The sequence below is a fragment of the Ranitomeya imitator genome, chromosome 8, assembly GCF_032444005.1.
Source record: "Ranitomeya imitator isolate aRanImi1 chromosome 8, aRanImi1.pri, whole genome shotgun sequence".
In the NCBI taxonomy this organism is placed as follows: domain Eukaryota; kingdom Metazoa; phylum Chordata; class Amphibia; order Anura; family Dendrobatidae; genus Ranitomeya; species Ranitomeya imitator.
The window spans coordinates 190,543,885-190,557,974 of NC_091289.1; the positions used below are offsets into that span (position 1 = coordinate 190,543,885).

Sequence of the window (14,090 nt, forward strand, 5' to 3'; positions counted from 1 at the left end):
AGCTGGGGTTGTCAGGGGGTGCATGGTGATGTTCCATTCCTGTCAATTTCGTCATCCACCCCTTCTGAGGTCCCAGAGTTCTTGTCTGATTACCGGGATGTATTTGATGAGCCCAAGTCCGATACCCTACCTCCGCATAGGGATTGTGATTGTGCTATCAATTTGATTCCTGGTAGTAAATTCCCAAAAGGTCGATTGTTTAATTTGTCCGTGCCTGAGCACACCGCTATGCGCAGTTATGTGAAGGAATCCCTGGGGAAGGGGCATATTCGCCCGTCATCGTCGCCATTAGGAGCAGGGTTCTTTTTTGTAGCCAAGAAGGATGGTTCGCTGAGACCTTGTATAGATTACCGCCTTCTTAATAAGATCACGGTTAAATTTCAGTACCCCTTGCCATTGTTATCTGATCTGTTTGCTCGGATTAAGGGGGCTAGTTGGTTCACAAAGATAGATCTTCGTGGTGCGTATAATCTGGTGCGAATTAAGCAAGGCGATGAATGGAAAACTGCATTTAATACGCCCGAGGGTCATTTTGAGTATCTCGTGATGCCGTTCGGACTTGCCAATGCTCCATCAGTGTTTCAGTCCTTTATGCATGACATCTTCCGAGAGTACCTGGATAAATTCCTGATTGTGTACTTGGATGACATTTTGATCTTCTCGGATGATTGGGAGTCTCATGTGAAGCAGGTCAGAACGGTTTTTCAGGTCCTGCGTGCTAATTCTTTGTTTGTGAAGGGATCAAAGTGTCTCTTTGGTGTGCAGAAGGTTTCATTTTTGGGGTTCATCTTTTCCCCTTCTACTATCGAGATGGATCCTGTTAAGGACCAAGCCACCCATGATTGGACTCAGCCGACATCTCGGAAAAGTCTGCAAAAGTTCCTGGGCTTTGCTAATTTTTATCGTCGCTTCATCTGCAATTTTTCTAGTATTGCTAAACCATTGACCGATTTGACCAAGAAGGGTGCTGATGTGGTCAATAGGTCTTCTGCTGCTGTGGAAGCTTTTCAAGAGTTGAAGCGTCATTTTTCTTCTGCCCCTGTGTTGTGTCAACCAGATGTTTCTCTTCCGTTCCAGGTCGAGGTTGATGCTTCTGAGATTGGAGCAGGGGCTGTTTTGTCACAGAGAGGTTCTGGTTGCTCTGTGATGAAACCATGCGCTTTCTTTTCCAGGAAGTTTTCGCCTGCTGAGCGAAATTATGATGTGGGCAACCGAGAGTTGCTGGCCATGAAGTGGGCATTCGAGGAGTGGCGTCATTGGCTTGAAGGAGCTAAGCATCGCGTGGTGGTATTGACTGATCATAAGAACTTGACTTATCTCGAGTCTGCCAAGCGCTTGAATCCTAGACAAGCTCGTTGGTCGTTGTTTTTTGCCCGTTTTGACTTTGTGATTTCGTACCTTCCGGGCTCTAAAAATGTGAAGGCGGATGCTCTGTCTAGGAGTTTTGTACCCGACTCGCCGGGTTTGTCTGAGCCGGCGGGTATCCTCAAGGAGGGAGTAATTGTGTCTGCCATCTCCCCTGATTTGCAGCGGGTGCTGCAAAAATTTCAGGCTAATAAACCTGATCGTTGCCCAGCGGAGAAACTGTTTGTCCCTGATAGGTGGACGAATAGAGTTATCTCTGAACTTCATTGTTCGGTGTTGGCTGGTCATCCTGGAATCTTTGGTACCAGAGAGTTAGTGTCTAGATCCTTTTGGTGGCCCTCTCTGTCGCGGGATGTGCGTACTTTTGTGCAGTCCTGTGGGATCTGTGCTCGGGCTAAGCCCTGCTGTTCTCGTGCCAGTGGGTTGCTTTTGCCCTTGCCGGTCCCGAAGAGGCCTTGGACACATATCTCTATGGATTTTATTTCTGACCTTCCCGTTTCTCAAAAGATGTCAGTCATTTGGGTGGTCTGTGATCGCTTTTCTAAGATGGTCCATCTGGTACCCTTGTCTAAATTGCCTTCCTCCTCTGATTTGGTGCCTTTGTTCTTCCAGCATGTGGTTCGTTTGCATGGCATTCCAGAGAATATTGTTTCTGACAGAGGTTCCCAGTTTGTTTCGAGGTTTTGGCGAGCCTTTTGTGGTAGGATGGGCATTGACTTGTCTTTTTCCTCGGCTTTCCATCCTCATACTAATGGCCAGACCGAGCGAACCAATCAGACCTTGGAAACATATCTGAGGTGCTTTGTTTCTGCTGATCAGGATGACTGGGTGTCCTTTTTGCCTTTGGCTGAGTTCGCCTTTAATAATCGGGCCAGCTCGGCTACCGTTTTTCTGCAATTCTGGGTTCCATCCTCGTTTCTCTTCTGGACAGGTTGAGTCTTCGGACTGTCCTGGTGTGGATACTGTGGTGGACAGGTTGCAGCAGATTTGGACTCAGGTAGTGGACAATTTGACCTTGTCCCAGGAGAAGGCTCAACTTTTCGCTAATCGCAGACGCCGTGTGGGTCCCCGACTTCGTGTTGGGGATCTGGTTTGGTTATCTTCTCGTCATATTCCTATGAAGGTTTCCTCTCCTAAGTTTAAACCTCGTTTTATTGGTCCGTATAGGATTTCTGAGGTTCTTAATCCTGTGTCTTTTCGTCTGACCCTTCCAGATTCTTTTTCCATACTTAACGTATTCCATAGGTCATTGTTGCGGAGATACGTGGCACCTATGGTTCCATCTGTTGAGCCTCCTGCCCCGGTTTTGGTGGAGGGGGAATTGGAGTATATTGTGGAGAAGATTTTGGATTCTCGTGTTTCAAGACGGAAACTCCAGTATCTGGTTAAATGGAAGGGTTATGCTCAGGAAGATAATTCCTGGGTTTTTTCCTCTGATGTCCATGCTCCTCAAGGGGGGGGGGGGTACTGTTGTGAATTCCGTGGCAGAGTTCACTCCTGTGGTCACAAGTGGTACTTCGGCTGATTCTCTCTGGGATCTTCCGTTTGTGGAGGAAAGTGGTACTGCAGCTTCTGAGTTTCCTCCCTCAGGTGATCTGGTGAGCTCGTTAGCTTCTTCTCTACTTAACTCCACCTGATGCTTTGATCCATGCTTCCTGTCAATGTTCCAGTGTAGGACTTGCTTTTTCCCTGGATCATTCCTGTGGCCTGCTGCTCTGCAAAGCTAAGTTTTGCTTATGTTATTTTGTTGCTATTTTTCAGTCCAGCTTGCTTTATTGGTTTTTCTCGCCTGCTGGAAGCTCTGAGACGCAGAGGGACCACCTCCGTACCGTTAGTCGGTGCGGAGGGTCTTTTTGTCCCCTCTGCGTGGTTATTTATAGGTTTTTGTGCTGACCGCAAAGTTATCTTCCCTATCCTCGTTCTGTTCAGCTAGTTGGGCCTCACTTTGCTAAATCTGTTTCATCTCTATGTTTGTGTTTTCATCTTACTCACAGTCATTATATGTGGGGGGCTGCCTTTTCCTTTGGGGAATTTCTCTGAGGCAAGGTAGGCTTATTTTTCTATCTTCAGGACTAGCTAGTTTCTCAGGCTGTGACGAGGCGCCTAGGTTCTGGTCAGGAGCGCTCCACGGCTACCTTTAGTGTGGTTTGATAGGAGTAGGGATTGCGGTCTGCAGAGTTCCCACGTCTCAGAGCTTGTTCTATTATTTTGGGTTATTGTCAGATCACTGTATGTGCTCTGACCTCCATGTCCATTGTGATTCTGAATTGCCTTTCATAACAGAGCAGCACATGTCAGAATGGGGGCGCAGGATGGGAGCAGCACATGGCAGAACGGGGGTGCAGGATGGAAGCAGCACATGACAGAACGGGGGCGCAGGATGGGAGCAGCACATGACAGGATGGGGGTGCAGGATGGGAGCAGCAAAAGACAGAATGGAGGCGCAGGATGGGTGCAGCACATGTCAGAATGGGGGCGCAGGATGGGAGCAGCACATGTCAGAATGGGGGCGCAGGATGGGTGCAGCACATGACGGGATGGGGACGCAGGATGGAGCAGCACATGACAGGATGGGGGCGCAGGATGGAGCAGCACATGACAGTATGGAGGTGCAGGATGGAGCAGCACATGACAGGATGGGGGCGCAGGATGGAGCAGCTCATGACAGGATGGGGACGCAGGATGGAGCAGCACATACCAGGATGGAGATCATATACCAATATAAATGCTCGCCACCCGGGTGTAGAACGGGTTCAATAGCTAGTATATATATAGGCACGTTTCTTCTGCTGATTTAAGATACGGCATAAACCACTGCAGGTTCCACAAAACACGGCCTTTCTGGCATAACAGGAAAACCAAAGATAAAGTATAGCACAGTCTGTATGTCTGTGGGGATCCTCCCGCTCTGGATACAACAACTAGGTCCAGTAAGGTCTACCACAAACCACTTCTCTGGAGCTGCCGGCTCCAGACACACTGAACACCTAATAACTCAGAAGACTGACAATTCACCTTCTAAACACCACCCTGGGGAGGAGATATGATGAACAGCCTCCCACAGTTCTTCAGCTATTCACTTAAAAGCCTAGCCCTTAACATGGCCTATTAACCCCTCTCAGTACTTAGTGTAAACTTCCAGGTTTTAAATCACTGAAGCTAATGGCCTCAGTGAAACATATCTCCCTTCCAGTACTTTGCCAGTGACTTTGTCACAATATATAGTCCATGGGCTGGAATTGGAGGTGAACGTACCATACACACGTTCAGTATTTGTTCAGTATTTTGCATCAGTATTTGGAAGCAAAAACCAGGAGAGGAACAATCAGAGGGAACGTATAATAGAAACATATGCACCACTTCTGCATTTATCACCCATTCCTGATTTTGGCTTATAAATACTGAGGTAAAAAAAACTCACAAAATACTCAACGTGTGCACATGGCCTAATACCTCGTTATTTTTAATTCTGCCAACTGAGTTACATTTTTTTTTATAATAGTAGAGATGAGTGAATAAACACCTAACAAATGAATTCTTTGGGAATTTCTCACATTTTCATTTGCCAGAATGAGAGTTCAAGAAGATTATGGGACTGAATTCTTTAAAGGACTAGGAAGGGGTCAAAAAATAATAAAAAAGTTTACACTCCCTTGTCCTTGGTCTGTTTCGCACTTGTCCTGCCGTTGTATCCCCCTCCGGTCCTCCAGTCTCTGGGTCGATTTTGTGTCCGGATCTTCCGGTGCTGACCAGGCCTCACGTGGTCACAACATTGATGCCAATATCGCACACGGTGCCCAACATGACCTTGGGGAAGAGGTCGACATGCGATTGACGTCACCATGGGAGACCTGGTCACCATCGGAAGATCTGGACTGATGACTGGTGCGTAGAGCAGTACAAGGGTGGGTAGCTGCCCTGGCGCTACAGGTGAGGGCTGAATCTAAAATGGGTGTATAACTTTTTATTATTTTTAACCCCTTCCCGTTCCCCTGTTCATTAGTCTCCACTTATTCCGCCCTCCCAAGATCTGTAATAAAAAGTGGTGCATAGATTTTTTTGTTGTTGTATACTAAAATTGCGACACAGAGAATGTCATTGACACTTGTTAGCAAAAAATGTGTGCAGCTTTCCTCATCATGTGTCAAAAAATACATGGTGAACTGGTGTTGTGCACAATGCTACTTGGGCAGCCTAACAGCTTTTCAGGAAAGCCGCCATAGTGGTTGCTATGGATCATTGTACAATTTCAGCAGTTGCGCATTGCAACCAATCAGGACGCCGTTTTCATTTTCCAACCAGCCGTAGAAAAATGTAACTTTTGATCTGATTGGTTGCTGAGAACGAGCGCGTCACTATCCCCTCTGTAGTTTCACAGTTTGCTCAGCGCACCCTCTGGTGGTGGTAATGAGAACTACAACAACGTGTTGTATTGTGTCGAATATGCCGGTGTGAAAGTGCAGCTGGTGTCGAATGTGCGTGTGTTTGCCCTTCACTCCCAGACTTTGCACAGTTCCGCCTGGCACTTTGTCCATGGCAGCTCTGGGCTTCCGTAGGTCCTGGCTACATGTGCGGGGACGGTGCCCACCTGCCCTCTGCAGCTCCCAGTGCTCCCAGCTCAGTGCCCAGGCTGCAGCAGGGCACAGGAGGGCGGCACAGTCCTTCCCTGTCATACCAGGGGCTATCCTGCCCATCCACAGGCATGTGTATGAGGCCAACAGCAGGAACAGTGCCAGGTGCAGCCACAGGTGAGACCTCGCAGGTCCCCCAATAACACCTCCTGTCAATCACAACAATCAACTTCTGAAACTTTTTATTTACATTTTGTGCATTTATTTATATGAAATATTTTTTGTGCATTTTTTTTGGCAAAGAAAAAAAAACAAATCTTTTTGAAGAATTTCAATTATAATATACAGATAGATTTATTATTTCAGCCTTCCCCTCAGCTCCGTCCCGGCCAATATTAATTTTTCCGTTTTAATTATTCCAAGAACCAGAACTTTTTTATTTTCCCATCCATGTCGCTGTAGGGGCGGGTCTTGCTTTTTTTTTTTTTTTGTGGGGGGGGGGGGGGGGGGTTGGTTGTAATTTTGAAATGCGCCAATAATGTTTCCATATAATGTACTAAAGAAAACAAAAAAAAACAAGTGCGGTGAAATGGTGGAAAAATGCAATTCCATCGTTGTCTTTTGTGGGTTCTTATTGTGCTATTGAAATAATTTGGCGATATGAGTCTCCATGTCAGGATGATTACTGTGATGCAGGGTTTTTACATTGTTTTGTGTTGAATTTTTTTGGGGGGAAATACATGAAACAAAAAAAAAGTAGTTTGTGTCTTTTTCTGTGAGCCGTAATTTTTTTATTTTTCCATCCACTGAGCTGCATGAAATTTCGTTTTTATTTGTGGCGAAAATACATTTTTGTTGGGGTACGTAAGATATATTGATTTTTTTTTTTTGGGGGGGGGGAGAGAGCATCAACTATAAAAATGGCAGCTCTGTGGTTTCCATCTTTTTTGCTTTTGTTCACTTTATGGGTTTTATATTCTGATAGATCAGGCATATCACAGATTCGGCAATGCTCAGTATTTATTTTTCTATGCTTTTTGTTTTTTCTAAATTAGATTTTTTTTTTAATATACATAAATGTATTTTTTTTTTTCTTTTTTTTTTTTTTTTTTAGCTATTTTTTTTCTCCCTTCAGTTTTTAGTACCTCTAGTTAACTTGACTTGTGATAGTTTGATTGCTTTTTGTATAGTCAGAATGATACCAAGCTCGTGGTGATGAAGGTTTTAAGCAGGTCCCCGGCGCCCATTGCAGCTTGTTGGTACCTTGTAATTGTTTTGGGGGTGGAAGGCATTGCGCTCTATAACGGACATCTGCACAGGATCACATCCTTTGAATGTCACTGCCAGAGACATTGGTATGTAAGTGGTTAAACAGCTCTGACTGGAGCTATTGCTCGCTGCTGTTAGATTACGATCCCTCGATGAGCTTTTGACGTCCCATTAATTAACACAGGTTACTTGTGTTTTTTCATTAAATACGCAACGTGAAAATCTCACCAAAAACTCAGTGTGAACATAACCTTTAGGCTATGTGCCCACGTTGCAGAAATGCTGCGGAAATGTCCGCAGCATTTCTGCAACTCCCTGCCACGGGTAAAACGCATGCGGAATTCGCATGCGTTTTCACGGAAAACACAAGCGTTTTACAAGCGTTTTTAGTTTGCAGAATATTTGCACTTTTCCAAGCATCACTTGGAAAAGTGATTGACAGGTTGTTCATAGTGCACAGTGCTTGACAAGTGTGACCAACTTTTTACTATTGATGCTGCCCATGCAGCATCAATAGTAAAAGATAAAATGTTAAAAATAATAAAAAAAAAATATGGTTATTCTCGCCTTCCGACGGCCCCCGATCTCCTCAGCGGTGCTCCCGGTACGTTCCATTCCCAGTGATGCTTTGCGCGAAGGACCTTTGTGACATCACGGTCACGTGACCACGACATCATCTCAGGTGATTCGCCCAATGCATCCCTGGGAACGGAAGCCGCCGCGTGCACCGCTGAAAGGCGGGAGGACTGCGGGGGCCATCAGGAGGTAAGTATATTAAGATTTTTTATTTTATTTTTTTTGCAGGAATATTGTACCCAGGGCCTGAAGGAGAGTCTCCCTCCTCCAGACCCTGGGTACCATCCGCACATGAAGCTCTCACTTAACGCATGGTGGGCATAGCCACATGTGTAAAGTGAGAGTTTCAATGCGATCTTATGGCGGCTGAATCGCCGCGATTCCACAGAAATAATGAACATTTTGCGGCTTTTACCGCTATGCGTTTCTGCAGTGGGAAAATCCGCAGCATGGGCATAGCAAATGCGGAATAGGATTGCATGGGAATGCATTTTTTAAGTTATTTTTAAGCGTTTCCGCTGCGGCAGAAACTCATAAAAAAGTAACGTGGGCACACAGCCTAAAGGGGGCGCTGCCTGCTCCATACACTTGCACCTGATAAAGCTATAATGGATTGTACCATAAATGCAAGTTTCCCTGCCCTGTGGATAGGTAATAACTTTTGTGGTACAATGCCTTTACTTTTATATGCATGGAGCACCTTCCGTCTTGAAATCAATAATATCTGATCCTGGGAGAGTTCAGTGACCACTAACATTGCCTCCTTTCCTTTTCCATTAGCATTAGTAGCACCCAAATTCCTAGGAACAAGGGATTTACCATTCAGGAGCCTTGGACAGTTGTGTCACTCCATGTTTTTCATAGTCCTTCGTTCCAGTTTCCTCCGTGTGATGAAATCAGAACCGATGATTGTTTTATAGGAGACCATGTCCCAATGGAGTCAGTTTAATGTGGAGGAGGTGATGGATCTGTCACCGATCCATCTCGGAGATAATCTTCCCAAACCTGCTGAACCGGCGAGTGATTGTCATAATGGACAATAATGTGCAAATCTAAGAGACAGATAGGAAACCTTAGGGAAAAAAGCAATTTACTGCGGTGTCAGGAATTAAACTCTAATAAAAATGTTGTTTGTCGCTCTAGTATGCTTGTAAAGCTACTAACTGGCAGACTATATAGGGATATGCTTTACACAATCTGCATTCACCACTGATACAAAGATGGCTATAATTCAAGTGGGCGGCACGGTGACTCAGTGGTTAGCACAGCAGCGCTGGAGTCCTGGGTTCTAATCCCACCCAGGACACCATCTGCAAAGAGTTTGTATGTTCTCTCCGTGTTTGCGTGGGTTTCCTCCGGGTTCTCCGGTTTCCTCCCACATTCCAAAGACATACTGATAGGGATTCTAGATTGTGAGCCCCATTGGGGACAGTGATGATAATGTGTGCAAACTGTAAAGCGCTGCGGAATATGTTAGCGCTATATAAAAATAAAGATTAAATAAAGATTATTAACACAGAAACTCAATATATACTTATTGGTAACTACGGTAGGTATACAGTAGACCTTTCCAAGCTTGAATTTAGCAGATGATTAGATTATAAATCTTTGTACTGGCAGAAGATTACAGATCGGAGGATGCACGTGTAGAGCCGGTAGTAGCAGGAAGAAGATGGCTGACCGTACTGGAGACTGTGTGTGACATCACAGGAAGACCAAAAAGCTTATGACGCATTTCGGGGAATACACGGTTCCCTTTCCTCAGAGATTCCCTGTTTGTTTAACCATTGGATTTATCACGCAGAATCCAAAGTTTGTCTGCAGATTTCTGCTTTCCTGTATCATTTCCCAAGTGTTTTCTGTTTTATTCCTTTAAGGAATTAAACACTGCATGAGACACACAGGCTCTCAGCTTTCCCAGACTTCTGAACGGCAGACCTCACTATTTCCTGTACTCTTCCGAAACCTTTTCCCCACATGCACATTTCATTGTAGGAAAAATAAACTGACGGTCTCCATTGTTTAGCAGCAGTGGTAACAGCGCATTCTTATTGCTGCTGACAATCACTGATGTCAGTATCCCGTGCCATCTACACAGGCAGTGCCGATGAGCTCAGTAATTGATTGGCTGCAGTGATGTTGATGTGCGGTCATGTGATATAGCCCAAAAAATGGTGGAAAAAAAAAATTCCAAAGTTTGTTTTAAAAAAACAAAAAAAAACCACGTAATTTCCGAGACCCGTAGTGTCTCCATTTTTCGTGATCTCAGGTTGGGTAGACGCTTACTTTTTGCATGCCGAGTTGACATTTCTAATGATACCATTTTGATGTGGATACAATCAACGTAATTCTGGTTAGATTATTTATTTTTATAGCTTGACAGATCAGGTGATTCTGAACACGGCGGAACCAAATGTGTTGTTGCTTTCTTTTTTTTCTATTTTGAATGGGTGGGGGGCATTTGAATATATATATATATATATATATATATATATATATATATATATATATATATATATATATATATATATATACACGGTAAATTAGGTTTGTTTTTTGTTTTTTTTTACTTTTCACTTGCTTCAATAGTCTCCATGGGAGACTAGAAGCTGCCATAACCCGATCGCCTCTGCTACACACAAGCAATGATCAGATCGCCTGTATGTAGCAGAGATGCTCACTTGCTATGAATGCCGACCACCGGGTCAGCAATCATGTGGCGGGGTCACCGATGGCTGGGCTTAGTGATGCGCGATCACATTAAATGCTACTGTCAGAGATTGACAGCGACATTTAATGGATTAACAGCCCCGAGTGGATCACGATTCCACCTGCGGCTGTTAGGGGCACATGTTAGCTGTTCAAAACAGCTGACATATGGCGGGAAAGATGTGGGCTCAGCGCCGGAGCCCACATCAAAGGGTGGAACACGACATGTACCGGGCATGTCGTGAAGGGGTTAATGTGGGATTAGAATAAACTTGGATGTTTCTTATTAAATTGACAGAATTGAATTGATTGGTCAGGGGTTGTCTGGAAAAGATTAATTTCTCTTAGGGATCCTCAATGCTAAAAAAAAAAAAAGTGGGAAAAACTCGACTCAAAGATTTACAGGGATTGGAAATCATTGTAACAAACTCTCAGCTCTGAGAAGTAGTCGGTCTTTTGTAGTTGGGGTTTCAGCGATAGAATGCAAGTTAGAAAGTTTCCATTCACCGACATCAAACAAAGATCAAATTCTATTAGAACGTTTTTCCCACATAAGACTGGACTCTCCCTTTTTTTTTTCTGCAGATACTTGGAATTACTTGCAAATGTGAAATTAGGAGGAGGCGAGAATGCGATTCTACGGCACACAAAGAGGAACAAAAAGCTGCCGGTGCGGGAGAGGCTGAAGAGGCTCCTGGACGACGAGAACTTCTTAGAACTGTCTCCATTCGCAGGGTTTGGTCTGCCGTACGGTGACGTCCCCTCTGCCGGGTGCCTTTCTGGTGAGACCCTGTGTGTAGTGACTTGTCTCATTGAGTATGAATCCTCCCGTTTGTTTTGGATTATTTTTGGGTAGGTAGGATAGGAAGGTTGAGCGATAACCAATATGGTCGCTTTTTCGGTTCCCGTATATCTTAAAGGGTAGAAAAATGGATCCAGCACAGGTTGTGCCAGTTGGTTGGTACCGGATCCAAAAGTGATGATTGTGCACCTCGCTGTTCCAGGACCACTGATTAGCTGCAGCGGTCACGTCACATGAATGTGTTTCAATAAAGAGAAGGAGGCAACCAATAGTCAAGGATAAGTTTCCAAAGTTTTGGGCTTCCACGCCTTTGTCAATGATGTCTGTGCATAAGGTATAACATATAGAACATGTGTTAGAATATATCTGACACAATAGCAATACAAATATTGAGAAAACATTAAATGTGCGAGTGTGTGGTTTGTATAGATATTGGAGCTATATCGTATGAATAACCTTTTTTAACACTGTAAACCAATGTATCCACAACTTGATATTAATCATGCATCATTGTATACAGAAAATGAATTTTCTTGATACCCTAGTTATACTAGAAACATGCAGCAGTAAATAATGTTTGATGCCGAGGGTCTGGGCGGTGTGGACCACCCTGAAATAAGGGCAGCAACATGTTGTCCAAACTGGACAGACCCTTTAAATTGTCACTGCAATGTAATGTCCAGATATGATCTTATATCTTTTCTTATGGATTTTCTTTGTCTTGCAGGTATTGGGAAGATCTGTGGGATTTGGTGCGTATTTACGGCTAATGACGCCACCGTGAAGGGCGGCACGGCTTATCCAATATCGGTGAAGAAGCAGCTGCGAGCTCAGGAGATAGCCATACAGAACCGGCTGCCCATGCTGTACCTGGTGGACAGCGGAGGCGCCTTCCTGCCCCTTCAGGTGTCGTCATTCTCCTAGAACATTCGAGATGTAAATCCGTCATAATCACAGTATAATGGAAACGTTTTGCAAGATTCTAATTTACTTTACGTTTCGATCTGAAGAGTTTGCTACAGTTGTGTTCAGTCTAGACAATCCCCTGCAAGGATCCTGATTAGTGATGAGCGAACGTGCTCGGATAAGGTGTTATCTGAGAATGCTCGGCTGCTATCCGAGTGTCTTCGTCGTGCTCGAATAATATATTTGAGTCCCCGCAGCTGAATGTTGCATGTGTTGCGGCTTTCTGAGACATGCAGCCTCGGGGACTCAAACATATTTTTCGAGCACACCAAAGACACTCGATTAGCACCCGAGCATGCTCAGATAACACCTTGTCTCAGCATATTCGCTCATCACTAATCCTGATACGTTGTAGCAAACAATCAGAGACAGATACATGGCTTCCTACATGCATCTGGGGCTTCCTCGCCACGTGGAGTCAGAATATGGAGCTAGGAGGAGAGGCCGGACTGTGCGCTGGCCTGGGAAAGCTGGGAGTTGTAGTACGAAGGGGACAGAAGCTGGCAGTGGTAAGAAGTGATGCTTGTAAACAAATTAACACACGACAGGGGCATCAAGATTTGAGTTATGAGGAGGAGAACATAGAAAGAAATATGAAAATGCACTTACAAGAACGGAAAGAACATGTTTGAAAAATGGAGATCGGTGTTAGAAAATCCCTCTAGACTCAAATGAAATGTGCGGGGATCACAAACAAGAAAGTGTCCAACCGCTGACAGGAGATTTTTTTTCACTTTTTTTTCACTTTTTTTTCTTGCATTTGTTTTAGTGATTCTCCATTGTTGTCTGGAAAGCACAATAATTCGGAATTCACCTGGTAAAGTAGCGTTAATCTAGTCTTAGGTGGTCCACCAAAAGATATGGTGGTCCACAAAATATGTGTGTAAATCTTCCTTAGCGAAAATGGCTGATAAACGAGGATAATAGAGTACATTCAGATGGTCAGGAACTTACAGGATACATATTATCGTGGCAGTATTTCTTTAGTGTAAGCTTCCGTTATGCCCCATTGCCCAGGTGTTTATTGCAGATGCCCGGGTAGATCTATTCCTAGGGGGGCACAGGTCTTGCTATGGAGGACGTCGCGGTGCTGCCTGGTAATTGCTTATAGTAATCTTAATTGTTCATGTCGCTTTGTGTCCACAGGCCGAGCTATTTTGTGACAAAGAGCACGGCGGGAAGGTGTTTTATAATGAAGCCATAATGTCAGCCATGAACATACCTCAGGTACGAGCAGCCGACGTACAGATAGACGTCTTATAGCGCTGGATGCAACACGGGGCTGGACGAACCCCATCTTTTTTAACCACATGGGAGTTTATCCGAGCTGCAATGCAAAGAAACATATGATGTTGATGTATGTGCATATGTTATATAATACCGCCATGATGTGATGTGCTGCAGGTGGCTGTAGTGTGCGGCTCATGTACAGCCGGAGGCGCTTATATCCCAGCAATGGCAGAGGAGTCGATCATCGTAGACCAGATCGGAACTATATTTTTAGGTGGACCCCCACTTGTTAAAGCAGCTACAGGTGAGGACGTCACTGCAGAGGACCTGGGAGGAGCGAAGCTGCATGCGAGGTAAAAACACAGACACTTTTAGACACTTACTGTTTTTTTTTTTGGGGGGGAAGGCGGGTTTTTTTTATTAGATAGCTTGGAATCAAAGAGAATCAAATTGCACCTTTCCTCCCCCAGGATGTAATAGTGTGGATTGTATGGAGTGGGCTCAGGGTCTGTATTAAGCAGCCTGCATCCGCCACTAACAGCAGTGATCAGAGCTTGCTCCGATCACTGATGTTTATAACTCCTTGTAGACCACCGATACAC

General features: G+C 44.6%; 1 protein-coding gene across 4 annotated transcripts in view; it reads left to right on the forward strand.

The window, feature by feature from the left end:
• Positions 1-5,874: 5,874 nt before the first annotated feature.
• LOC138648457 (biotin-dependent 3-methylcrotonyl-coenzyme A carboxylase beta1 subunit-like) overlaps positions 5,875-14,090 on the forward strand; it is a 36,895-nt gene continuing 28,679 nt past the window's right edge. For all 4 annotated transcript variants that reach the window (XM_069738241.1, XM_069738242.1, XM_069738240.1 and 1 more), the window contains exons 1-5: positions 5,875-6,113; positions 11,076-11,272; positions 12,020-12,198; positions 13,405-13,485; positions 13,663-13,841. In XM_069738241.1, coding sequence (XP_069594342.1) covers positions 5,899-6,113; positions 11,076-11,272; positions 12,020-12,198; positions 13,405-13,485; positions 13,663-13,841 — 851 coding nt within the window. In that variant the 5' untranslated portion in view covers positions 5,875-5,898. The remainder of the gene's footprint in view (positions 6,114-11,075; positions 11,273-12,019; positions 12,199-13,404; positions 13,486-13,662; positions 13,842-14,090) is intronic.